Consider the following 25,990-nt stretch of genomic DNA (forward strand, 5'->3'; position numbering starts at 1 on the left):
GGGGGGGGGGGGGGGAGACAGAGTGCGGCCACTGAGAGGGAGGGCGGTGTGAGTCCCCGGCCACTGGGGGGGGGGGGGGGAAGGGCGGTGTGGGTCCCCGGCCCACAGGAGGGGGGGGGGGGAAGGGTGGTGTGAGTCCCCGGCCACTGGGGGGGGGGGGGGGGGGAAGGGCGGTGTGAGTCCCCGGCCACTGGGGGGGGAGGGCGGTGTGAGTCCCCGGCCACTGGGGGGGGGGGGAGGGCGGTGGGGTCCCGGCCACTGGGGGGGGGGGGGGGGGGGAAGGGCGGTCCGGCCCTGGGGGGGGGGGGGGGGGGACGAGTCCCCGGCCACTGGGGGGGGGGGCTGTGTGAGTCCCGGCCACTGGGGGGGGGAGGGCGGTGTGAGTCCCCGGCCACTGGGGGGGGGGGGTGTGAGTCCCCGGCCACTGGGGGGGGGGGGGCGGTGTGAGTCCCCGGCCACTGGGGGGGGGGGGGGAAGGGCGGTGTGAGTCCCCGGCCACTGGGGGGGGGGAGAAGGGCGGTGGAGTCCCCGGCCACTGGGGGGGGGGGGGGGGGGGGGAAGGGCGGTGTGAGTCCCCGGCCACTGGGGGGGGGAGGGGCAGGTGTGATCCCCGGGGGGGGGGGGGGGGGGGAGGGCGGTGTGAGTCCCCGGCCACTGGGGGGGGGGGGGGGCGGGAGAGGAGGCCATTTGGGGGGGGGGGGAAGGGCGGTGAGAGTCCCCGGCCACTGGGGGGGGGGAAGGGCGGTGTGAGTCCCCGGCCACTGGGGGGGGGGGAAGGGCGGTGTGAGTCCCCGGCCACTGGGGGGGGGGAAGGGCGGTGTGAGTCCCCGGCCACTGGGGGGGGGGGGAAGGGCGGTGTGAGTCCCCGGCCCTGGGGGGGGGGCAGGGCAGTGAGTCCCCGGCCACTGGGGGGGGGGGGAAGGGCGGTGTGAGTCCCCGGCCACTGGGGGGGGGGGTGGAAGGGCGGTGTGAGTCCCCGGCCACTGGGGGGGTGGAAGGGCGGTGTGAGTCCCCGGCCACGCCAGGCAGGGCCGCAGACGGACGGGCCCGAGGGGCTCTGAGTGACTCGCCGTGGGCACCCCCAGGGGAGGGGGCAGACAGCGGGGCTGCAGTCCCCTCTCCCGCCACGCGGGGGCGCAAGGCCCAGGAGCCCCGGCACAGCCCCCGCCCGGGGGAGCCCCGTACCTTGATGATGGCTGTGGTGGCGTCCGTCTTCAGCGTGGGCTGGTGCCTCATGAGCTCGTCCACGGCGCTGCCCAGGTTGGAGGCCGTGTCCCCTGCAGGGCGGAGCCGGCTCAGCACAGGCTGGGCACCCCGAGGCAGCCTGTCCCGTCTGGCTCGGCTGGGGGAGGGGGCTGGACTCCGGGGTCTCCGCGGCCCTGGCAGGGGAGCGGGGCCGCGGGTGGGGGGGCGGGCCCCGGGGTCTCCGCGGCCCTGGCAGGGGAGCGGGGCCTAGCGGGTGGGGGGGGGGGGCGGGCCCCGGGGTCTCCGCGGCCCTGGCAGGGGAGCGGGGCCTAGCGGGTGGGGGGCGGGCCCCGGGGTCTCCGCGGCCCTGGCTGGGGAGCGGGGCCTAGCGGGTGGGGGCGGGCCCCGGGGTCTCCGCGGCCCTGGCAGGGGAGCGGGGCCCTGCGCGGGTGGGGGGGGGCGGGCCCGGGGTCTCCGCGGCCCTGGCAGGGGAGCGGGCCTAGCGGGTGGTGGGGGGGCGGGCCCCGGGGTCTCCGCGGCCCTGGCAGGGGAGCGGGGCCTAGCGGGTGGGGGGGGAGCGGGCTCCGGGGTCTCCGTGGCCCTGGCAGGGGAGCGGGCCTAGCGGGTGGGGGCAGGAGGCTCACCCAGCGGGTCGGAGCTGCGCCGGCGCCGCATGGCGGGCAGGTAGTCCGGGGACAGCAGCACCTTGAAGAGGCGCTCGAAGGGCTGGCACTGCACGAAGGACTGGAGGCCGCGAGCGTTGAGGCAGAGGGCGCTGAACACGTTGGGGAGGGAGCCCAGGACTTCGCGCGTGGCCGGGACCTGCCCGGGGGCGAGAGCAAAGCCAGTGAGGGCGCCCGGCCGGGCCTGGGACTCCCGCCGCAGACACCGGGCCCCGCTCCCAGAGCCCCCGCCCGCCCGCCCGCCCCGCCAGGCTCACGTCTTTGATGAGCAGGGCGTGCAGCATGACGTCCGTCAGCCCGTTGTCCTGCAGCGAGGAGAGCAGGGAGGGCTCCTGGAACACGAACACCGTCACCACCTCGGTGGCTGCAGGGGCAGAGCACAAGGGTGAGGGGTGGCCCAGGCCAGGCAGCCTCCTGGCACCCCCAGCCCTGCCCGGCCCCACTGCGCCTGGCCCGAGAGGCTGGGGGCCCGGCGGGCAGGGAAGCTGGAGGTGGCCAGCCAGGGCATGCGAACCCACCGGTCCTCAGCGGCCACAGACCTCACCGCCGCAGCGGGGGCCGGAGCCAGAACCACAGGCTGGAGATGCGACCGAGCAGAGGCACCCGCTGCCGGGCCGGGTGGAATGGGGAGCCCTGCCCGGGCTGAGGCAACCACCTCCCTGGCCCCGGGGTAGATCTGGGGGGCCCAGGCCCGGCCGAAGCAGAGCAGCCTCAGCCACGGGGGCATCAGCCCCACAGGCCCCAGGGAGCCAAACAAGTGCCCGGGAACACTTCTGGGGCTCGCCTCCCCCACGTCCCTCCGGAGCCGGGCGCCAGGCCTGGGCTCGCCGCAGCCCCTGCATCGGGAGACCAGCCAGGCCCGGTGCCCGGCCGGAGCCACTGGAAGGGGGCCCCGGCCCCGCCCCCACTCACCCAGCAGGAAGAGAGAGGGCCGTAGTACTCCGCATTGCTGATGACGTGCTTCAGGGAGGTAGGCAAGGAGCCGTCCATCACTGCGAAGGGAGAGGGGCCGTGAGATAGCAGGGCACCTGCCCCTCCTCTGGGGAGAAAGTGGGGGGGTGGGAGCCAGGACGCCTGGGTAGTACAGCCAGGGCTGGGAGGGCAGCGGGGGCTAGTGGTTAGCGGAGGGGGTGGGAGCCAGGGCGCCTGGGTTGTGGAGCGGGAGCTGGAAGGGGAGCAGGGGCCAGTGGTTAGCGGAGGGGGACTGGGAGCCAGGACGCCCGGGTTGCGGAGCGGGAGCTGGAAGGGGAGCAGGGGCCAGTGGTTAGCGCAGGGGGGCTGGGAGCCAGGACGCCCGGGCTGCGTAGCCGGGGCCAGTGGCTAGCGGAGGGGGCTGGGAGCCAGGACGCCCGGGCTGCGTAGCTGGGGCCAGTCGCCGGAGGGGGCTGGGAGTCAGGACGCCCGGGCTGCGTAGCTGGGGCCAGTGGCTAGCGGAGGGGGGCTGGGAGCCAGGACGCCCGGGCTGCGTAGCTGGGGCCAGTGGCTAGCGGAGGGGGGCTGGGAGTCAGGACGCCCGGGCTGCGTAGCTGGGGCCAGTGGCTAGCGGAGGGGGGCTGGGAGCCGGGACGCCCGGGCTGCGTAGCTGGGGCCAGTGGCTAGCGGAGGGGGCTGGGAGCCAGGACGCCCGGGTTGCAGAGCGGGAGCTGGAAGGGGAGCAGGGGCCAGTGGTTAGCGCGGGGGGCTGGGAGCCCGGACGCCCGGGTTGCGTAGCCGGGGCCAGTTCTAGCGCAGGGGGGCTGGGAGCCCGGACGCCCGGGTTGCGTAGCCGGGGCCAGGTGCCTAGCGCAGGGGGGCTGGGAGCCAGGACGCCCGGGCTGCGGAGCCGGGGCCAGTGGCTAGCGCCGGGGGCTGGGAGCCCGGACGTCCGGGTTGCGTAGCCTGGGGCCGGTGCCTAGCGCGGGGGGGCTGGGAGCCAGGGCGCCCGGGCTGCGGAGCCGGGGCCAGTGCCTAGCGCAGGGGGGCTGGGAGGCAGGACGCCCGGGCTGCGGAGCCGGGGCCCGTGCCTAGCGCAGGGGGGCTGGGAGCCCGGACGTCCGGGTTGCGGAGCCGGGGCCAGTGCCTAGCGCAGGGGGGCTGGGAGCCAGGCGCCCAGGGCTGCGGGCCGGGGCCAGTGCCTAGCGCAGGGGGGCTGGGAGGCAGGACGCCGGGCTGCGGAGCCGGGGCCCGTGCCTCGCGCAGGGGGGCTGGGAGCCCGGACGCCCGGGCTGCGGAGCCGGGGCCAGTGGCTAGCGCAGGGGGCTGGGAGCCAGGGCGCCCGGGCTGCGGAGCCGGGGCCCGTGTCTAGCGCAGGGGGGCTGGGAGCCCGGCGCGGGGTTGCGGAGCCGGGGCCCGTGTCTAGCGCAGGGGGCTGGGAGCCCGGACGCCCGGGCTGCGGAGCCGGGGCCAGTGGCTAGCGCAGGGGGCTGGGAGCCCGGACGCCGGGCTGCGGAGCCGGGGCCAGTGGCTAGCGCAGGGGGGCTGGGAGCCAGGGCGCCCGGGCTGCGGAGCCGGGGCCCGTGTCTAGCGCAGGGGGGCTGGGAGCCGGGACGCCCGGGTTGCGGAGCCGGGGCCCGTGTCTAGCGCAGGGGGGCTGGGAGCCCGGACGCCCGGGCTGCGGAGCCGGGGCCCGTGTCTAGCGCAGGGGGCTGGGAGCCAGGACGCCCGGGTTGCGGAGCCGGGGCCCGTGTCTAGCGCAGGGGGGCTGGGAGCCAGGACGCCCGGGCTGCGGAGCCGGGGCCCGTGTCTAGCGCAGGGGGGCTGGGAGCCCGGGCTCGGAGCCGGGGCCCGTGTCTAGCGCAGGGGGGCTGGGAGCCAGGACGCCCGGGCTGCGGAGCCGGGCCCGTGTCTAGCGCAGGGGGGCTGGGAGCCCGGGCGCCCGGGCTGCGGAGCCGGGGCCCGTGCCTAGCGCAGAGGCTGGGAGCCAGGACGCCCGGGCTGCGGAGCCGGGGCCCGTGCCTAGCGCAGGGGGGTGGGAGGCAGGACGCCCGGGTTGCGGAGCCGGGGCCCGTGTCTAGCGCAGGGGGGCTGGGAGCCAGGACGCCCGGGCTGCGGAGCCGGGGCCCGTGGCTAGCGCAGGGGGGCTGGGAGCCAGGACGCCCGGGCTGCGGAGCCGGGGCTGGTGCCTAGCGCAGGGGGGCTGGGAGCCAGGAGCCCCGGGCTCCGGAGCAGGGGCCGGTGCCTAGCGCAGGGGGGCTGGGAGCCAGGGCGCCCGGGCTGCGGAGCCGGGGCCCGTGCCTAGCGCAGGGGGGCTGGGAGCCCGGACGCCCGGGCTGCGGAGCCGGGGCTGGTGCCTAGCGCAGGGGGGCTGGGAGCCAGGGCGCCCAGGGCTGCGGAGCCGGGGCCCGTGCCCTGGGCGCTGGGGGGCTGGGAGCCAGGACGCCCGGGCTGCGGAGCCGGGGCCCGTGCCTAGCGCAGGGGGGCTGGGAGCCGGGGCGCCCGGGCTGCGGAGCCGGGGCCCGTGCCTAGCGCAGGGGGGCTGGGAGCCAGGGCGCCCGGGTTGCGGAGCCGGGGCCCGTGTCTAGCGCAGGGGGCTGGGAGCCCGGACGCCCGGGTTGCGGAGCCGGGGCCAGTGGCTAGCGCAGGGGGGCTGGGAGCCAGGGCGCCCGGGCTGCGGAGCCGGGGCCCGTGTCTAGCGCAGGGGGCTGGGAGCCCGGACGCCCGGGTTGCGGAGCCGGGGCCCGTGTCTAGCGCAGGGGGGCTGGGAGCCAGGAGCCGGGCTGCGGAGCCGGGGCCAGTGGCTGGCGCAGGGGGCTGGGAGCCAGGACGCCCGGGTTGCGGAGCCGGGGCCCGTGTCTAGCGCAGGGGGGCTGGGAGCCGGGACGCCCGGGTTGCGGAGCCGGGGCCAGTGGCTAGCGCAGGGGGGCTGGGAGCCAGGGCGCCCGGGCTGCGGAGCCGGGGCCCGTGTCTAGCGCAGGCTGGAGCTGGGAGCCCGGACGCCCGGGCGGAGCCGGGGCCAGTGGCTAGCGCAGGGGGGCTGGGAGCCAGGGCGCCCGGGCTGCGGAGCCGGGGCCCGTGTCTAGCGCAGGGGGGCTGGGAGCCCGGACGCCCGGGTTGCGGAGCCGGGGCCCGTGTCTAGCGCAGGGGGGCTGGGAGCCCGGACGCCCGGGTTGCGGAGCTGGGGCCGGGTGCGGGTCGGGGGGCTCCGGCCGGCGTCCCTCCGTGGCGGATGCCGTCCGAGAAGGCGGGGTCCTGGGTGGCCTTCTTGAGGAAGTTGAGCATGGACTTGAGGAGCGCGGCGCGCTGCGGGATGCACTGGGCCCCTGCGTGCGGGGGAGGCAGGAAGGGAGAAGTCAGCACCTGGCGGCCCCGCCCACGGCTGCCCGCCCCCCCCCCCCCCGCCCCCGCTGCGGGCCCCACGAGGGCGCTGGGCGCGCTGCTGGACGCGCTGCTGGACGCGCTCGGGGTCCTCGCTTCCGCCGCTTCCGGCCGGGGCTCCGCCGAGGTGGAGGGGCCGGGGCTGCTCTCCATGGCCACGTCCGACACTGCAGGGACGAGACACGTTAGGCGCTGGGGGCCGCACGGACACCGGGGGCTCCCGAGGCCTCTGGCAGTGGGAGCCAGTGGTTAGAGCAGCGGCCAGCCTCCCGGGTCCCAGCCCTGGCTCTGTGAGGAGAGTGCAGGGGGAGGCCCTGGGAGCCAGGAATTCCAGCTGCCATGCCAGGCCTGCGAGGGGAGCAGAGTCTAGTGGTCAGAGCAGGAGGCCGGAGCAAAGGCTTCTGGGAAGCTCTTTCACACCAAGGCCCAGGACCCCGGCTGCCTACCTTCCATGTCCGTCTCCATCTCCTCCCCTTCCTGCGGCGGGGCGCTGGGCGGGCGCTGCACCTTCGGCTTGATCACGAAGGGGCATTCCCGGCGGCACAGGTCCACCTCGTGCTGGGGGAGCAGGGCGTTAGCGGGGGCGGGGCCCGGGGGGCGGGGCCTGCGGGGGCGGGGCCTGCGGGGCTCACCTCCAGCCGGTAGATGAAGATGGAGAGGCCGCTGTGGGCCTGGAAGGCCGCCATGTCCAGGTTGGTGATGAGATCCACCACGCGCACGGCCCGGGTCACAAAGGTGATCTGGTCCTGCTCGTCCCCCAGGAACTTGATCACCTGCGGGCGGGGCGGCGAGAGGCTGGGTCCAGCGCAGCGGGGAGGGGCCACCGGGGACCCGCGCCCGACCGGGGGCCGCCCGCCCGGGGCCTGGCCCCAGCCCCCTCCGGCCCCAGCCCCCCGCCATCCCCACCTCCGGGCCTCAGCCCCCCCCCCCGCCACAGGCCCCCTCCCATCCATCCACCAGCCCCCCCTCCAGCCAGAGCCCCCTCCTCCCCACCTCCTCAGCCCCCCGCCTCCAGCCCCTCCCATCCCCACCTCCGGGCCTCAGCCCCCCCCCCCCGCCAGTCCAGCCCCCTCCCATCCCCACCTCCGGGCCTCAGCCCCCCCCAGCCACACCAGCCCCCTCCCACCCCCCCTCATCCCCCCTCCCATCCCACCTCCTTCCCCCCCCCCCAGCCACAGTCCAGCCCCCTCCCATCCCCACCTCCGGGCCTGGCCCCCCCCCCCCCAGCCACAGTCCAGCCCCCTCCCATCCCCACCTCCAGGCCTCAGCCCCCCCCCCCATCCAGTCCCGGCCTGCAGCCCCCCCCCAGCCCTGTCCCCAGCCCCTCCCTCCCCACCTCAGCCCCCCCCCCCCCAGCCACAGTCCAGCCCCTCCCATCCCACCCCAGGCCTCTCCCCCCCCACCCCCAGCCACAGTCCAGCCCCCTCCCATCCCCACCTCCGGGCCTCAGCCCCCCCCCCCAGCCACAGTCCAGCCCCCTCCCATCCCCCACCTCCGGGCTCGGCCCCCCCCCCCCCCAGCCACAGTCCAGCCCCCTGCCATCCCCCCTCCCGGCTGCAGCCCCCTCCCATCCCCCTCCAGCCCCCCCCCCCAGCCACAGTCCAGCCCCCTCCCATCCCCACCTCCGGGCCTCAGCCCCCCACGCAGCCACAGTCCAGCCCCCTCCCATCCCCACCTCAGCCCCCCCCCCCAGCCACAGTCCAGCCCCTCCCACCCCCACCTCCGGGCCTCAGCCCCCTCCCATCCGCGGCCTTGGGCTCCCTCCGGCCACGGGCCCGGCCCAGCCCTCTCCCTGTGTCACCTTCAGCAGGGCCTCCATCATGCCACAGGAGACCAGGGCTTCCCCCGGCGTCGTAGCTGGCCAGGTGGTAGAGGAAGGAGAAAGGGCCGTGGCGAACTGGTGCGGGTATGGCTCCATGGTGGGGTCTGCAAGGGAGACGCGTCAGCCGTTGGCCTGCCCCCCCCCCACCCCCCCAGCCCGCGCCCCTCACCGATCATGGCCTGGATGCAGTTGCGGACCAGGACGGGCAGGAAGCCGTGGTAGGAGGCGGTCCCCGTGCAGTCGATGATGCCGCTGAGTTTCGGGGTCCGCTCCAAGTGCACGATGGAGGTGAGGGTGCGGAGGGAGGCCGCCTTGATGTCCTGCCGGGGGCGAGGAGGGCGTGAGAGGCGGGCGGCCCAGGCGCAGGCGGGCTGGCCCGAGAGCCCCGCCCCGGGCACCCACCATGAGCTGCTTGTCCGTGATCTGCAGCACGTCCACCAGCTCCTCGATCAGGCCGTTGTAGAGGATGCTGCTGACCGACTCCTGCAGGGCGTTGGAGTACACTGCGGAGACAGGGCGCGTCAGCTCCGCCCACGCCCCGGGGGGGGGGGGGGGGCCACCCCTGCAGGCTGGGGCGCGGGGCCCAGGGCAGGCACCTGGGCTGGGCGGAGGGAGCAGGGGCTGGAGCAGACACAGCCCAGGAGGGGGCTCGGGGGGGGGTAAGGCTCTGCCCTGGCTCCTGGCCACGTCCAGCCGCCCCAGGCCCGCGGGGCCGCCCTTACCTAGGATGGAGATGGCGTGGAGCCGGGCCTGCACGGCCTGCAGCCGCTTGCGGTGGTTGGAGAAGCCGTGGGCCAGGCGGATGTGCGTGAAGAGCAGCATCTGCAGGGGCAGGGACAGGCGTTGGGGGGCGGCCTCCAGTCCCACCTCCGCACCCCCCCCCACGGCGCCAGCGGCTTTCAACCCCGGGGGGGGGGGGGGGGGCAGAACAGCAAGTCAAGCTGCGAATAGACCCCATCCTCCCCCGCCGGGACAGGCCCCCAGAGCCCGGGCCCGCCCCCCAAACCCTCCCCCGCCGGGACAGACCCCCAGAGCCCGGCCCCCCCCCAAACCCTCCCCCGCTGGGAGAGACCCCCAGAGCCAGGCCCCCCCCCAAAACCCTCCCCCGCCGGGAGAGCCCAGAGCCCAGGCCCCCCCCAGACCCTCCCCCGCCGGAGAGACCCCCAGAGCCCAGGCCCCCCCAGCCTCCCCGCCGGAGAGACCCCCAGAGCCCAGCCCCCCCCCAAAGCCCCTCCCCGCCGGGACAGACCCCCAGAGCCCCGCCCCCCCAAAACCCTCCCCCCAGCCGGGAGAGACCCCCAGAGCCCGGCCCCCCCCGCAAACCCTCCCCCGCCAGGAGAGACCCCCAGAGCCCGCCCCCCAAACCCTCCCCCGCCGGGAGAGACCCCCAGAGCCCAGCCCCCCCCGCAAACCCTCCCCCGCCGGGAGACCCCCAGAGCCCGGCCCCCCCGCAAACCCTCCGCCCAGGAGAGACCCCCAGAGCCCGGCCCCCCTCGCAAACCCTCCCCCGCCGGGGAGAGACCCCAGAGCCCCGCCCCCCCAGCCTCCGCTGGGAGAGACCCCAGAGCCCAGCCCCCCCCCCCGCAAACCCTCCCCCGCCGGGAGAGACCCCCAGAGCCCGGCCCCCCCCCGCAAACCCTCCCCCGCCAGGAGAGACCCCCAGAGCCCGGCCCCCTCGCAAACCCTCCCCCGCCAGGAGAGACCCCAGGCCCGGCCCCCTGCAAGCCTCTCCGCCCAGGAGAGACCCCCAGAGCCCCGCCCCCCGGCCCCACCCCCGGGAGAGACCCCCAGAGCCCGGCCCCCCCCGCAAACCCTCCCCCGCCAGGAGAGACCCCCAGAGCCCAGCCCCCCCCCGCAGCCCTCCCCCGCCGGAGAGGACCCCCCAGAGCCAGCCCCCCCCCCAGCCCTCCCCCGCCGGAGACCCCCAGGGCCCAGCCCCACCCAAACCCTCCCCGCTGGGACAGACCCCCAGAGCCTGGCCACCCCCCCCCAGCACCAAACCCTCCCCCGCCGGGAAAGACCCCCGAGCCCTGCTCAGGGCACTCGCCCCGACCTGCTTGTCCTTGGGGATGCTGTACATCTTGGTGAGGGACTCCATGATCTCGGAGGGGCTCTCTGAAATCTGGGGGGGAAAGCAGAGGGTGAGCTCAGCCCTGGGCAGCCTCCACCCTGCGGCGCCCCGCGGCCCGAGGCCTCACCTTGTCCAGCTGCTCGATGTGGATGTAGTGCCGCGTGTTGCTGGTCGTCTGCAAGGCAAGAGGGCAGGGCGTTAGGGGACGGTGCAGCCGGGGCCCTCGGGCGGCGACCGGGAGCAGCAGCTGGGGGGGCGGGGGGCACGGCGTTGGCCCGTCTCCCCACACGGGCTGGGAGAGAACACCCAGGAGTCCTGACTCCCTCCCTCCCGGCACCAGGGAGAGAACCCAGGCGTCCTGGCTCCCAGTCCCTGCTCTAACCACTAGCCCCCACTCCCCAGCCCCAGCGGGGGCACAGCGCACTGCCGGGCCACGCGTCCTGGCGCCGGGGCACAGCTGAGCAGCCTGCCCGGGCACCTGAGAACCAGAGCCAAGTGGGGCGGGGCCGGAGGAGGCCTCACTGGACAGCGGTTCAAGCTACGCCCCCCGCTGGGTCTCCCCTGGGGCGGGGGAGATGGGCCCTCCTCGGCCCGACACTCACCCTTTTCTCCACTTTGACCTCGGTGCCCAGATCTGCATAGAACTCAAAGTGTAGCGTGGTGGCACTGGGCGGGTATTTCTACGTACAGAGCACAGCACAGGGGTCAGCGCACTGCAGGTGCTGGCCTGCCCCTCCCCGACTGGGGCCTGGCACCCGCAGCTCCCCCTGGGTTCGGGTAGTTCTGCCCCCAGGGAAACTGAGGCACAGACCCTCCCCTCCCCCCCGGCCGAGCTGGGACTAGAAGCCAGGAGTCCGGAGCCCCCGCTGCGTGCTCTCGCCGCCCCGCAGGACGCTGCGTGCTGCTGCACAAGGGGGCAGCCCCCCAGCCACTCATCCAGCCCCCCCGCCTGGCCACGCCACCAGACAGCCCGATGTGCCAGTGAGCCCCGGCGGGCCCCACGCACGCCTGGCCGGCCGGGCACAGCACAGAAGAGAAGGCTACAGGTACCGTTGCGCAGCATCCGCCGCATGCCGGGGAGAGAACCCAGGAGCCCGGGCTAGCAGCCCCCGAACCCCGCTCCCCCCACGGTGCCAGGGAGAGAACGCAGGAGTCCAGGCTTCCAACCACCAGCCCCCTCCCCGTGCCAGGGAGAGAACCCAGGAGTCCTGGCTCCCAGCCCCCACCCCGCTCTAACCACTAGCCCCCACTCCCCTCCCAGAGCCAGGGACACAGCCCAGGAGTCCTGGCTCCCCAGCCCCCACCCCCGCTCTAACCACTAGCCCCCCACTCCCCTCCCAGAGCCAGGGACACAGCCCAGGAGTCCTGGCTCCCAGCACCCCCCACTCTAACCACTAGCCCCCACTCCCCTCCCAGAGCCGGGACACAGCCCAGGAGTCCTGGCTCCCAGCCCCCACCCCCGCTCTAACCACTAGCCCCCCACTCCCCTCCCAGAGCCAGGGACACAGCCCAGGAGTCCTGGCTCCCAGCCCCCACCCCGCTCTAACCACTAGGCCCCACTCCCCTCCCAGAGCCGGGACACAGCCCAGGAGTCCTGGCTCCCAGCCCCCCCACCCCCGCTCTAACCACTAGCCCCCACTCCCCTCCCAGAGCCGGGACACAGCCCAGCAATCCTGGCTCCCAGCCCCCACCCCGCTCTAACCACTAGACCCCACGCCCCTCCCAGAGCCGGGACACAGCCCAGGAGTCCTGGCTCCCAGCCCCCACCCCGCTCTAACCACTAGGCCCCCACTCTCCTCCCAGAGCCGGGACAGAGCCCAGGAGTCCTGGCTCCCAGCCCCCCTCCCATGCCAGGGAGAAACCCCAAGAGTCCCGGTTCCCCACCCCCCGCCGGGAGGGACCCCAGGGCTCCGGGCAGCAGGCCCAGCGCAGCAGGCGGGGCCCGGGGCACTCACCACCAAGTGCAAGTCTCTGCAGCACTCGGCCAGGCCGAAGCCGTTCTCCTTGCCGCCCCAGCTCTGCGGGACAGAGGAAGAGGAGGGGTTAGCAGCAGCCGAGGCCCGCCCCCCCCCCCCCCCGCCAGCGGCCTGGGGGCTCACCTCCGCCAGGTGCTGCAGCCGGGACAGCAGGGGCGCCCGCTTGTCGGAGCCCAGGCGCGTGATGTAGTTGGAGCGCTTGCTGAAGACGTAGAGCAGGTTCAGCACGGCCAGGACCACCTGCATGTCCGAGGAGGCCAGCAGCGTCGTGAGGTGCTGTGTGGGGGGGGGGGGGGAGAGGGTTAGTGCTGCCGTCAGGGCCTTCCCTGCCCCAGACGGGGCCGGCACCCCCTCGCCCTAACCACTAGGCCCCGCTGTGACGGCGCGTTGGGGGTTCCCCATCTCCTGCACCCCGAAATGGCACAAACAGACTGCACCAGCCAGTGGAATTGAGGGTGGTTTATTGCTCCTCCAGCACAGCGCAGCACAGATGGAATCTGGTTACAGGACTGGGGCTAAGAGGCCTCAGTGCCCCCCCCTTGAGATAGGGGAGTCCCAGCCCCCTCCCCAGCTCCTTCTCCCCCGCCCCCCAGCCAGGAACCCACTAACCCTCTTCCAGCCCTGCCCCCCAGCCAGGGCAGCATCCCCCTCCCTTTGTTCCTCTCCATGGGGTTGTCTGGCCCCTGGTTCAACAGGTTTGGCATCACCTCTGCCTAGTGAGGCTTTCCCTGCTGGGTCTTGCTCCAGACAGCAGGGGTCACCCCAGCCCAGCAAGTACCCCCACTACGTCACACCCGCTCCCCCCGCCACGCAGAGAGCCCGGGGATCCAGGCCCCCCCCCCCCCGCCATGCTCTAACCACTAGGCCCCGCTCCCCCCGCCACGCAGAGAGCCCGGGAATCCAGGCCCCCCCCCCCGCCATGCTCTAACCACTAGGCCCCGCTCCCCCCGCCATGCAGAGAACCCGGGGATCCAGGCCCCTCCCCCCCCCCGCCATGCTCTAACCACTAGGCCCCGCTCCCCCCGCCACGCAGAGAGCCCGGGGATCCAGGCCCCCCCCCCGCCATGCTCTAACCACTAGGCCCCGCTCCCCCCGCCACGCAGAGAGCCCGGGGATCCAGGCCCCCCCCCCCCCGCCATGCTCTAACCACTAGGCCCCGCTCCCCCCGCCACGCAGAGAGCCCGGGGATCCAGGCCCCCCCCCCCCGCCATGCTCTAACCACTAGGCCCCGCTCCCCCCGCCACGCAGAGAGCCCGGGGATCCAGGCCCCCCCCCCCCCGCCATGCTCTAACCACTAGGCCCCGCTCCCCCCGCCACGCAGAGAGGCCGGGGATCCAGGCCCCCCCCCCCCCCGCCATGCTCTAACCACTAGGCCCCGCTCCCCCCGCCACGCAGAGAGGCCGGGGATCCAGGCCCCCCCCCCCCGCCATGCTCTAACCACTAGGCCCCGCTCCCCCCACCACGCAGAGAGCCCGGGGATCCAGGCCCCCCCGCGCTCTAACCACTGGGCCCCGCTCCCCCCGCCACGCAGAGAGCCCAGGGATCCAGGCCCCCCCCCCCCGCCATGCTCTAACCACTAGGCCCGCTCCCCCCGCCACGCAGAGAGCCCGGGGATCCAGGCCCCCCCCCCCCGCCATGCTCTAACCACTAGGCCCCGCTCCCCCCGCCACGCAGAGAGCCCCGGGGATCCAGGCCCCCCCCCCCCGCACTCTAACCACTAGGCCCCACTCCCCCGCCACGCAGAGAGCCCGGGGATCCAGCCCCCCCCCCCCCGCGCTCTAACCACTAGGCCCCGCTCCCCCCAGCCACGCAGAGAGCCCAGGGATCCAGGCCCCCCGCGCTCTAACCACTAGGCCCCGCTCCCCCCGCCACGCAGAGAGCCCGGGGATCCAGGCCCCCCGCGCTCTAATCACTAGGCCCCGCTCCCCCCGCCACGCAGAGAGCCCAGGGATCCAGGCCCCGCTCCCCCCGCCACGCAGAGAGCCCGGGGATCCAGGCCCCCCCCCCCGCACTCTAACCACTAGGCCCCACTCCCCCCGCCACGCAGAGAGCCCGGGGATCCAGGCCCCCCGCGCTCTAATCACTAGGCCCCGCTCCCCCCAGCCACGCAGAGAGCCCAGGGATCCAGGCCCCCCGCGCTCTAACCACTAGGCCCCGCTCCCCCCAGCCACGCAGAGAGCCCGGGATCCAGGCCCCCCGCGCTCTAACCACTAGACCCCGCTCCCCCCGTCACGCAGAGAGCCCGGGGATCCAGCTCCCCCTCCCCCGCGCTCTAACCACTAGGCCCCGCTCCCCCCGCCACGCAGAGAACCCGGGCGTCGAGCCACCCCTCGCTCTAACCACTAGCACCCGCTCTCACCGGCCAGGCAGAGAGCCCAGGTGTCCAGCCCCACCGTGCTCTAACCACTAGGCCCCGCTCCCCCCGGCCACGCAGAGAGCCCAGGCGTCCAGCCCCCCCCCCCACTCTAACCACTAGCCCCTACTCCCCTACACAGCCATGCAGAGAACCTGGGCGTCCAGCCCCACCTTGCTCTACCCACTAGCCCACACTCCCCCCCACCTCGATGGAGCTGTAGAGGTGCCGGGAGAAGCTGTACTCGATGAGCAGGGCGGTGAAGTTGAGCACGGCCAGCAGCAGGGCCTTGAGCTGCTCCCGCTCCGGCCGGTCGCACAGCAGCATCCACAGCATGTTCTCCACCGTCTGCCCCGCCTCGGCCAGGATGCCGTCAAAGCGGTCCAGGAGGTCCACCCAGTGGTACAGCTCGCACTGCGCAGGGAGGTGGGGTGAGGGGGGGCGCCGCCAGTCCAACCCGGACCTGGAGCCCTGGTTCCCACCAACCCCCCCAGGAACCCGGAGCCCCGCCCTGCCCCCCCCAGAATCCAGAGTCCCGGCTCCCGGCTCTCCCCCATAACAGAGCACATCTCCCCCCCCCGGGCTCCGCCCACCACGTCTGGGTTCATGCACCACAGGCCTGGCTAGTGGCCTCTACGGTGCTGGCACCCGGGGGGAAGGTCCATGCCCCATCCCCTTGGGCCCAGAGCCAGCACCCCGAGGGGCTGCGGTACTCTGCCCCCCTCCCCGAGGCCCCGCCCGGCACCCACCTTCCCGATGTTCCATGTCTTGATGTGCTGCAGCTCCAGCAGCAGCTGCTCATCGTTGCAGACTTTGAGCTTGTCGATCAAGGCCCTGCAGTCGGCAGGCTGGCCAGGGACACAGGGAGAGGCAGGTCAGGACCAGGGAGTGGGGCCGGATCCCCTGAGTTCTCGGCAGGGCAGCAGAGCCAGGCCGCGGGGCTGAACCCCGGAGCTCAGGGTGCTCGGAGCAGCCCCGTGGGGAGCGAGCGCTTTCGCCTCGCCTAGGGCTAGTGCAGAGGCGCCCAAAGCACCAGCAAGCTTCCTGGACGGCCGCACACACGAGAACAAAGGGGGGACCCGGGGCAGGCGCGCCCAGCCCCCGCCGTACCCCCAGGGGGCGCGCCCAGCCCCCGCCGTACCCCCGGGGGGGCGCGCCCAGCCCCCGCCGTACCCCCGGGGGGCGCGCCCAGCCCCCGCCGTACCCCCGGGGGGCGCGCCCAGCCCCCGCCGTACCCCCGGGGGGGCGCGCCCAGCCCCCGCCGTACCCCCGGGGGGGCGCGCCCAGCCCCCGCCGTACCCCCGGGGGGGCGCGCGCAGCCCCCGCCGTACCCCCGGGGGGGCGCGCGCAGCCCCCGCCGTACTCACAGCCTCTGTGGGGGTTTTCTTCAGTTTCGTTCGGTCCACTTTCATTTTTGATTCTTTTCTACTTTCTGACCCTGTGGCAGAGGAGAGAGCAGCGGTAAGCGGGGGCAGCGGGGGGCCGAGGGGGTATCTCCCACGCGGGCGGGCTGCCTGCTGCAGGGGCCAGCGCCTCAGTCCCGCCCACGGCCCCAGCGCCCAGCACCCAGCATGCGCAGCCGGAAGCCAAGCCAGGCCACAGGACAGTGGGCGAGCCGGGGCTCTCAGGGGCGCAGGCTGCCGGCCCCAGGGAGCGGAGGGAGAGCGCCGGGGGCAGGGCACGCAGGCCAGTCGAGGACGGTGCTTGCCCGGCGGGGGCCTAGCCACGCTGGGGGAGCTCATGGGCCCCTGCTGCTGCACCCCATTGGAGACCAGCGCGCCAGCCGTGACAGCGCCTGGACCGCCCCCTTGCAGCCAGAGTGGACTCTGCTGGCGGGTACAGTGGAAGGGTTCCTGGTTGGCAGGGACAGCCTAGCGTGGGGCGGGTGTTAGCGCCGCAGCCAGGGCAGCGCCCTGCTCCGCTCGCGGGCCCCCAACACCCGGCCCGTCCGCTCTCCTCATGCGTCCCCCAGCCTGGGGCCAGTCGCGCCCCTCTGGGAACAGGGCTGTCTGCTCCGGCTGCGACTCGGAGGTGGAGGGCCAGTCCGCGAGTCGCTGGGAGCCCCACAGCACGCGATGCAGCCAGCGGGAACACGGGGCTACAAGGCAGACAGCGTCCCGACTGCCCCACCCCCAGCCAGCCAGCCCCCCGACGAGGGGTCTGCCACTGCCCCGGTGCCCCTCAGCCCCCTTGGAGCTGCGCCAGGTCCGGCCCCTGCCCGGCGCTGCCCAGCCCACGGGGACGGAGCGGGTGACCCCCATGCGTGAGCCAGGCCAGGCCGGGTGCCAGTGCCGAGCAGCGCCATGTGGCATGGGCAGGGAGGCACCCAGAGCTCAGCTGAGCCCCCTTCCCTGGTAAATCAGGGGGTCACGGGGGCCCGTTTGCCTCCCGCAGGCCGAGACCAAACACACCGTACCGCCAGGCAGGGTCCCCGGGCCCGGCCCCTCGCTCTCCCTGGCGGGGCTGGACTGCGGGGCCCACGGTTTCCGATGGGCTGGTGGGGGCCTGATCCCGGCTGCGGGGCTAGCCGAGGGACCAATGTCGAGAACGGGCATCACGGGCCTGCTGTGCTGGGAACGCGCGGGCCGGGCGCCGACGGCCCGAACCGGGACCCCACGACTGGCAGGGCCCCTCAGCCCGCCCTCCGCGTGCAAACAAAGCCGGCCTGCGGGCGGGCCTGGACTACAGCTCCCAGAAGGCAGTGGGCTCGGCCCGGCCCTGGCTGATGACGTCAGGCTCCGGAACAATGAATGTGCAAAAGGCCGAGAGCCTGGCGGGGGCAGGGAAACCCCAGCACATCCCTCCCCCAGCGCCAGCCGGCGAGCAGCCACACCTGCCCCCCAGGCAGGCCCTCCCGCGGGGGAAGGGAAGTCGGCTCGTGGAGACTCGCTCGCTCCGCTGGCCGCAGAGGACGTGGGGCTGGTCCTAGGGACGCACGGCCCCTCTCGCTGCTGCCCGCCCCAGGGACGCGCCTCCCGGCGGGTCCACACCCCCCCCAGAGCAAAGCCAGGCTCGGTCCCGGGAGAAGCCGGGGGCTTAGCCGAACATCCTTAGCCAGCCTGTAGCAGGGCGCGGCCCAAGCAGAGCAGGTGTCACACCCTGGGCACGAGCCGCTTTCCTGCACCCAGTAACTCCGGGCTCCCTTGTGGCCCCGGCCAGCTGGGAGCTGCACAACGAAGGGACGAAGGGACGGTTCCTGGCAGCAGCTCACCGTTGGAGGCTGCTGAGACTTTTGCAAGGGCTGAGGGGCAGCCAAGGCCTGCAGGTGGCCACGGGCCACAGGGAGGCTTACTAGCCCCAAGCGAGGGGTGCACAAGGAGGCCAGGGCCCTGGGGCTAGAGCTGTTGGCCACCCAAGCCCGTTTCAGAGCTCTGGTCTAGGGGTGCCTGCCCCCCCCAAGAAGCGGTGAATTACAGGACTGGGAGTCAGGCCTTTGTGAATCACCCTAGCCCGTGCCTCGGTTTACCTTCCTAGACTAGCCATGCGCTCCAAACAGGAAAGTCAACCGCCTCCGAGGCGCAGGCAGTCGGACTAGCAGAACTAAGGACCTCGTTTGGGCCCCACACCTGGGGGGCTAGACTAAGGTCCTCGGGTTACGGCCCCTCATGCAGCTCAGCTGCACTCCTCTGCCGCGCCCCCGCCAGCCCAGCCACCGGGGCCTGTTCTGCACCTCGCTCTTCTGCCTCCGCCAGCCGCTCCCTGGCCGAGGCTCTCAACTCCTGGGGTGTCTGCGCAGTGCCCCACCGAGCCATGGGGCTGGGCTCTCACCGTCTCCAGGGCGCACCACGGCAGGGCTGCGTCCATCCCCCAGGGTGCGTCTAGACTACAGGCTTTTGTCAAGAAAAGCGCACTGTTGTCAAATCCCAACCTGCGTCTACACTACCGCCGACACGACAGCAACAACTCAGCAGGTCTGTCGCCAGCAGCGAGCGCCTTTGCCCAGAGTTCTGCGGCCAGAAGACGTTCTTGCGCCCGCGCTGCCCTTTGCGCCGATGCTCTCATGCCAGCAAGCGGCTCGCTTGTCGCCAGAACTGCCTGGAGCCTAGACGCTCTGTCAACAGTATCTGCTGACAAAGCCTCTGGTCTAGTCGTACCCCAGCCCCATCTCAGCCGCATTCCCTGTGAACAAGCCCCTGCCCTCTGAAAACAGCCCCGCCTCCGGGCTCTGCTCCCTCCTGCAGAGCCGCCACGTCCAGCCCCCCGGCGCCGACACAGCACTTCCTGCCGCGCGGCCTACTTTGCCCCAGAAACCAGCCTGCCGTGGGAAGCACAACCCGGTCGGAGGGTGGAGCCAGCCAGGCACGCCCCTGGGCAAGGCCCCGGATCCACCCGAGCAGCCTGCTGCACCAGAGCCAGCTGGCCTGGCTGCTCCTCCCCACCTGAGCCGCGCTCCTTGCGCCCGGCCACACTGCAGCGCAGGTCCCAGCTGCGACACCAGGCTGCCGGGGCAGGGCTACCCGTGTGCCTGCCCATCTCTGCACCTCCAGCCTCAACCTGAAAGCAAGACTCCCTCCCCACAGCCAGCACGCGCCCCCTCTGCCCGCAGCGCCCGGCCAGCACCCCGGCACGCAGAGTCCGGCTGGCACGCACGGGGCCACCCCCCGGAACCAGACCCAAGCGCCCGCTTCCACTGGTCCCATCTGGTCAGGGCAAAGCCACCAGGAAGCCGCCCCACTCCTGCCCTCCTCCCCCACTAGCCACCCTGCTGCCCGGGGAGGCTCCGAGGCCTTGCAGCTCCCGGCTGCTTAGTCACAGCCCGGACTTCCCGGGCAGGTTTCGTTGGGCTGGGAACGAGAGTGCCGCCGGCTGCCGCCCAAGCAATAGCTGCTCGCTCAGACGGCAGCGCCAAACCAGCCTGCCCCACCCTGCCCCACAGCCTGCCTGCCGCGACACGCAGTGCCTGTCCAGAGCGGCACCGGGGCCGTAGGGAGCTCGCGGCCGGCAGACCCAGGGGCTACAGAGGGGAGACTCCAGGGGACCCAAAGGCCTGCCTTCTGCCCCCCAAACCTCCCAAGAGGCAGCAAGGAGCAACCTGTGGATGGCTCTGGCCCAGCCCAAGGGGCTTGCATGCCCACCCCTACTAGTGCAGAGCCTCCAGCTGTAGGCTGCCAGCTCCCACCAGCCCCGTAAGGAAGGGGAGCACCAGCAGTAACCCTGCCTCGGTTTCCCCCGTTGGAGGCAGTTCCCCCAACTTCAAGCTACGGTGAGCTGCACCCGGCAAACGAGTAGGCGTCACCAGCAGCCGCTTGCGCGGCGATCCAGCAGCGAGGCGCTTGGGGGCTCCACAGCAGGGCTGCAACCCTCCGCCCAGTCCATCCACGCCCCGCCGGCGCATGGCCCTGGAGGGGGAAAACCCACCAGGAAGGGAGCACTCTCGGCTGCAGCAGCCCCGACCCGCTACAAACCCCGCTCTGCCGGCAATGCTCTTCGCATGGTGCCAGGGCTCCAAAGACGCTCTCCAGCTTGCCGTCTCCAAGCAGGCGGCCCCGGCGGGCTGGCTGTGGCCCTGCTCCGAGGCCCAGTCGGAGCGTGTGCTGCTGCCCGTTAGGAACAAGGAACCCGGGAGCCAAGATCAAACAAGACACACGCTGGAACCGCTGCCGGAAAGAGTGCGCTCTGGGTCTTCTTCCCCCAACGTGGCCGAGCTGGCTAGCAGAGCCCGGGCAGCAGGGGCGCTCGGGACCCCCCCGCCGCTCCCGCACTTCAGACCCACAGTCCCGTCCCCGCACACGTCAGCCCGCTCCTGCGCCCCACTCTCAGCCAGCCACCTCCACCCGCCTCGTGGGCCTGGGTCTCCAGACGTCTGGTCACGTCACGTCTCCTTGGCTGCGCTCAAGTCACCCATTAACCTCTGCGTCCATCAAGCGGCTCCCCCCGGCCTGCGGCCGCCCTCGAGACACCACGCCGAGCCCTCGCCTGCTTTCCCCAGAGGAGTTCTAGGACCAGAGACACCCACCCTGAGACACGGCCCGGCCCTTCCCAGCAACGCCCTCTCCTGCTAGCAGCCAGGTCAGCCCAGCACCTGCCAAACAGCCCCTGAGCTGCCTCAGCCTAGCCACAAACGGCTCCTGCGACGCCCCGCAGGCAGCTAGGTGAGGCCCGACGCGCCACAGGTAACGCAGCGCCCCGGACGAGCGGCGTCCCGTGGTGCCAGGTGCCGTCCGGATGCTCGCTGCCCGGCAAGCCAACGGGGACAGGAGCACACAGAGACATGAAGCAGCAGAGCCGCCCAGCATCACTCGCTCGCCAGCCGCCCGCCGGGTTTACATGAAGGCCCGGACCCTGGAACGCAGAGGCCCTGAAGGAGCTGGGTATGCAGAGAACGCTTCCCCTGCGGTCAGGCCCCCAGGCTGGTGCAGCGTGGGAAACCAATGGAGAAGACAGCTGGTAAGCTGGCCCAGCGGGCACTCCAGTGCTCTGCGGTGGGACAGCCTCCAGCCGACACCCACCATCAGCGGGAGAAGCTACGAGCTGGATGCGGTGCCGTCTCAGTGGGACAGAGGCCCTTGAGGTTTGGGACTTGCCAGCTCCAACCGATGCCCAGGCCAGACGGGATCACCTGAGGCTCGCCCAGGCCCCAGAAATTCACCAGTTCCCTCCCCGGGGTGGAGCACAACCACCTGCATGTGGCAAAGGCAGAGAGTCAGCCAGCCTGGATGGGAGTCTCCACCTCTCCGCCACGCCCCGGGAAGCCTGTCCCAAGGGTCAATCATCTGCTCCTGGCTCCCAGCCGGGGTGTTCCGCCTTCCGCCACTAGAGGAACAAGTCCCCGACAGCAGGGGACGAAGCAACTTCCACAGCACAACCCCCGAGCAGCCAGACGAAGCCCCAGGGAGCGAGAGGAAAGGGATCAGTGAGTCCCACTAGTTGCCAGGCAGAGTCTTTCGGGTCCTCGCAGGCCCCTTTACGATATTTCAGTCAGGTGAGCAGAAAGAACCAAACCCGCAGCCGTGAAGAACCCGCCACCCCGGCAAGGCACAAGGGCTCCTGGGTGCTGTGCCCTGACTGCACGCACGCCACCACCGCCGAGCGTTGGCTCCCCCCCTCATTCCAGAGGCTGAAGACGGGCCCGAGGCCACCAGCACTGCAAAGCACCGAGCTCTTCAGAAGCAAGCGGCAGGGGTCTGACGGCACGGTCTGGCCAGGCCTCCGGCCCCCGCACCGGAAGCAGGGCGCTTGGGCTCAAAGAAATCCACACGCAGCAACCCGCCGGCTGGAAAAGTGCTCCGTAAGCCGGGCAACAAGTAGAGCAAGTTCTGGTAACTCGGCCATTCTGACACATCACACAAAGAGTCTCTGAAGGCCCCAGGACAAGCATTAGCGCCACCAGCGCCAGCCTCAGCCGCCGTCTCTCTGCACACCTGCCCACCCCACAGCCCCCGGGGCTGCCTGCAGGCTCCGGTCCAGGCGCCAGCCTGAGTCAGGCACTTAAGAGTGCGACAAAGGCAACCTGGACTGCTACCCTGAACCTGCCCTAAGCAGAGGGCTTCCCCGGGCTACTCCCAGCAAGCCAAAGCAGGGGGAGTTGAAGTGAAAAGGTTCCTGAAGCTCACTGTGATTGACAAGACTAAACACGGGATCCCGTAGTGACGCTGCATTGTAATGGCCCGCCGGGCCCTCTGAAGCAAGAAAACCTATAGCTCCCCCAGGGCTGCCAGTCTCTCAGGCAAGCCCGAGACAGAATGCAGGCTGCAGATCAGCACTTCCCGCCCGGACGCTGGCACCGGCTGCAGAGGGCAGTGGGAAAGGTGGCGCCGGACGCCAGCCCGGTTCGGGCTGAACTCTTCCAGAAGGGAGCCGCCACTGGAATAGAAGCCATTAGCCCTTGCGGCACACACCCCTCAGCGCTGGACTCCGGGCCCGGGCTCAGAAAGGCACCAGAAAGAAGCCATTTGAGAGAGGTCACAGTCGGGGCAGCACTGTAAGCAGAACCCAGGAACCCTGGTGCCGAGGATCGCTGCTCCAACTTCTAGGCCTTGCTGCCCTCCCAGGAGTCCTAGCTCCATAGTACTTGACCCCAGCTGCGCAGGCGTTGGGCCAGTCTTCTCCCCCAGGAGCAGAGATTTCACTAACCCCTGACCACACTCCCTCCCTCCAGGCACCAGCCGACTCAGCAGTACCTAGGGAGTCCGGCAGTGCCTCCCTGCGATTATATGGGACGCGGTGCCTGGGACACCGAGGGCTACGCTGCACCACATCTGGCACGACCTCCCCAGCATCTCACTGGACTTGTTCAGGCAACTTTCTGAGCAGCTGTTGACTAGCAGTTTGGAAAGAACCTAAGTGCCCAAGACCCACAAGAAAAGAACCCTAGAGTCCTGGCACCCCGCGCCGCCACCGGCACGGACCCACCTGCGCCCAGAGCCAGCATGGCCTGCTCTCACCCCCACCCCCTTCAGCACGTACTCCACGCAAGGATCTCCAAGCACAGCGTGTGGCCCCAGGCAGGCCAGCCGCAGAACCCCCCAGTAGGGCCACGAGGCACCTCTCCGAGCACTGTCTGGAGCTCCATGCCCAGCTCTGCCTTGAGAACGCAGACGTGACTCAGTTTCCCTTGCCACCAGCCCCCGGCACAAGGCCATTCTCAGCGGGCATCCTAGCCGGCCCCAGCACACAAGCGGCCTCCCTGGTCTCGTGCCAGGCACCTGCTCAGAACAGAGATCAATCCAGGTAAACCCACGTGCTTGTTCTGGGGTTAGCCTTTCACCACGCTCCCTCTGCTGCACGTGGGTCCTGCCACCGCCTCGGCAGAGCATCTGCAGCCCCCTGGCCACCATGGCTCGCCGGCTCCCCCCGGCACTCGCCACCAGTCCCAGGAAGTCAAGAGGCGCAGACACCCACCTGGAATCACAGCCAATCCATGCTTGGTCCGGTCTGCTATCCAAACCACTAATCCGGCACCGCAGTTCGCCCCAGCTGGCCAAGGAAAACACCTTCTGGTTTTCGGGTCGCTCTAATACACCTCGACCAGAGAAACCGAGGGCCTAGGAGAGACCGGAGACAGCAGATCTATGGAGGCCCCAAACCAGAGGATCTGGATCCAAGCACAGGGCAGAGACCTGGACGTTTGGGACACAGGGCTTACAGGCAGGCTGCAACCCAGAGCAGACAGGAAGGCAGGTGAGGCCCCTGTAATCTCATCCCATTCACCCTAGGGTAGCTCTGGTGGCATGGGGCGAGCAAACCAGGACTCTTGCCACCAACCAAAGCCAGGAGTGACTTCACGTGCACCAGCAGCACGTTTACCCAGAGCAAGAGGAAGCAGCTCTTGTCGCCACACAGTTCATTGACTGAGTTGGGGTTAGTCCTGCCTCGGGCAGGGGGCTGCCCTGGATGACTCCTGAGGTCTCTGCCAGCCCTAGAGTTCTAACCCGTGGAACTCGCTGCGGCATTATGAAGGCCAAAAGCCTCTCGCCAGGTCCCAATAAGATCTAGATAACTTAAAGGAGCACAGCTCCAGCCACAGCTATTAGCCAGCTGGGCAGGGACACGTGTGGGGTGACCTGAACCTCTGACAGCTGGAAGCCAGGAAGGGAAGAGAAGGGGATCTTCCCGAATCCACCCAGCTCTGTATGGTGCCCTGAAGCTCCGGGACTGGCCACTGGGCTATTGCTCCGTGCCAGCCTGGCCCTTCTTAGGGTCTGACCTGCTGCCTCAGCATCTGAAATGCCTGGGGTAAGCTCCTGCAGAAAGCAATTGGGATCCAGGCTGATCTGCAGAGCACACCTCGCCCCCCAGGTTTGCTGCACGCAACCCCTCAGCCCTTGTGAGAAAAGCTCTCTGGGCAAACCAGCCCTAGCCAGCCAGCACAGGCCCTGCTCTCCCGCCTCCGCGCACTGCCCAGCTGGTCCCCCAGGCTGAAAGCCGGCAGCAGGGAGAGGCCGGCAGGGCTCAAAGCTACTCAGGACTCAGCAGCGGATGGAACATTTGGCAGCTACAGGAGCAGCACAGGCAGCCCCGTGGTGCTAGAACAATCCCCCCTAACACTAGGCTCGTCAATTGCTCCAGCTATTGCAGCAGCACCACTTCTCTAGAAGTCTCCCCGCTCCCCCGCCAGAGCCCAGGCACAGGCCTGATGGAAGCTGAGAGCCTGGAGACCACTCAGAGCCAAAAGAGGGGGGAGGGAAATGGAGGAAAGACTCTCCCACCCCACCCCCCAGGCTGCCACCTCAGTTTAGAACCAGGACTGGGGGGGGCGCCCAACTGGGAAAAGCTGCTCCCAGGGGGAGGCAGAGGTTTCTGTGGCTGGGTCTGAGCGAACCTTCCTGGCATCTCCCCCAGGGGGGTGGGATTCCCCCAACTGCAGCGCTGCTAGGGGGCTTGACCCCCAACCCTGGGGGCGGGCGGGGCCCCCCCCCAGCAACCCGGCCCCCCCCAGAGGAACCCGGCCCCCCCACAGCTACCCGGCCCCCCCCCAGCAACCCGGCCCCCCCAACCCTGGGGGCGGGCAGGGCCCCCCCCAGGAACCCGGCCCCCCCCAGAGGAACCCGGCCCCCCCCCAGCAACCCGGCCCCCCCAACCCTGGGGGCGGGCAGGGCCCCCCCCCAGAAACCCGGCCCCCCCCCAGAGGAACCCCGCTGAGCGCCGCCGGCCCGGGACAGGGGGGCCCACTGTGCGGGGGGGCTCCTCGGGGGGGCGCAGGTGCAGCGGCCCGAGCCCCCACCCGGGCGCAGGATCCCGCCTCGCCCCCTGTCGGGGGGGCCCCTGGTGCTGGGCCCGCGGTTCCCGCCACCGGGGGGAGGGGCCCAGACCGGTCGGCGCGGGGGGGGGGGAGCCCTTATCCCTCTGCGCGGGGGGGGCGGGGGGGTGTCCGAGGGCCGCCCCCCGCGGGAGGGGCCCGGCGCGGTACCTGCTCCGAGCGGGGGGGTCAGTGCCAGGCCCGGCCGCCTCCCGCCGCCGCCATCTTAACAGCAGCCCCCGAGCCTCAGCCCAGCAGGCAGATCCCGCGAGAACCCCCCGCCTGCGGCCCGGGAACGGGATCCCGCGAGACGTCGGACCATAATCCCGCGAGACTTGGCGGAGGTGACTTCACCGTCCTGGGCGTCACGGGAGAAATCTCGCGAGAAGTGAGGCGGCAGGTCACGAGAAGACCGTCCCGCAACCAGAGAAGGGCCGAGATCTCGCGATATCTGGACAAAAGTCCCCGCGAGGAAGTAGCTCTACCGCTAGAAAGAACGAGCAAACTCTCGCGATAATTCGGGGAGGCACGGGAGGAAGACTTACCGCGAGGCTGCCTGCCGCTCATTAGGCCCTACGAGACTTGGTGCCGATCATCTCGCGATGTTTCCGATTCCCGCGGAACGCGTTCGTTTAACCGTTTGGGGTCCGCAGAAAAACGAGTGAAACGATGAGATGTCGCGAGAATTGAGGCCGCAGCTCACGCGATGGCCCCTGCCAAATGAAGCTACAGTGCCTTTGGCTTGGAAAGAAAATCGCGCGATAACTGGAGCCAGAATCTCGCGAGAACTCGCTCCTGGGCTGTGAGAAAGGCCCCAGCGGGCCAGGAGCTGAAGAGGAATGAGAGCCCTGAGGGGAAATCGCGCGAGAACTCACCGTTTCCAAGGCGACAGAGGAGAACGGCCGGCCGCAGTTGGGTGGATGGGCGAG

At 71.9% G+C, this 25,990-nt stretch overlaps 1 protein-coding gene across 1 annotated transcript in view; it reads right to left on the reverse strand.

The window, feature by feature from the left end:
• The window catches only part of HUWE1 (HECT, UBA and WWE domain containing E3 ubiquitin protein ligase 1), a 65,940-nt gene extending 40,550 nt beyond the window's left edge, over positions 1 to 25,390 (reverse strand). Inside the window, 24 exon segments of the mRNA XM_089770217.1 lie at positions 1,186 to 1,277; positions 1,830 to 2,007; positions 2,126 to 2,232; positions 2,781 to 2,795; positions 2,798 to 2,860; positions 6,005 to 6,328; positions 6,608 to 6,719; positions 6,794 to 6,934; positions 7,963 to 8,002; positions 8,004 to 8,046; positions 8,049 to 8,087; positions 8,153 to 8,303; positions 8,386 to 8,486; positions 8,706 to 8,805; positions 10,037 to 10,105; positions 10,182 to 10,229; positions 10,657 to 10,734; positions 12,010 to 12,072; positions 12,154 to 12,306; positions 14,591 to 14,797; positions 15,133 to 15,231; positions 15,751 to 15,821; positions 23,225 to 23,367; positions 25,233 to 25,390. Coding sequence (XP_089626343.1) covers positions 1,186 to 1,277; positions 1,830 to 2,007; positions 2,126 to 2,232; positions 2,781 to 2,795; positions 2,798 to 2,860; positions 6,005 to 6,328; positions 6,608 to 6,719; positions 6,794 to 6,934; positions 7,963 to 8,002; positions 8,004 to 8,046; positions 8,049 to 8,087; positions 8,153 to 8,303; positions 8,386 to 8,486; positions 8,706 to 8,805; positions 10,037 to 10,105; positions 10,182 to 10,229; positions 10,657 to 10,734; positions 12,010 to 12,072; positions 12,154 to 12,306; positions 14,591 to 14,797; positions 15,133 to 15,231; positions 15,751 to 15,795 — 2,268 coding nt within the window. The 5' untranslated portion in view covers positions 15,796 to 15,821; positions 23,225 to 23,367; positions 25,233 to 25,390.
• Positions 25,391 to 25,990: the final 600 nt, after the last annotated feature.

This window comes from Pelodiscus sinensis, chromosome 18 (genome assembly GCF_052426305.1).
Source record: "Pelodiscus sinensis isolate ZL-2025 chromosome 18, ASM5242630v1, whole genome shotgun sequence".
Classification (NCBI taxonomy): domain Eukaryota; kingdom Metazoa; phylum Chordata; order Testudines; family Trionychidae; genus Pelodiscus; species Pelodiscus sinensis.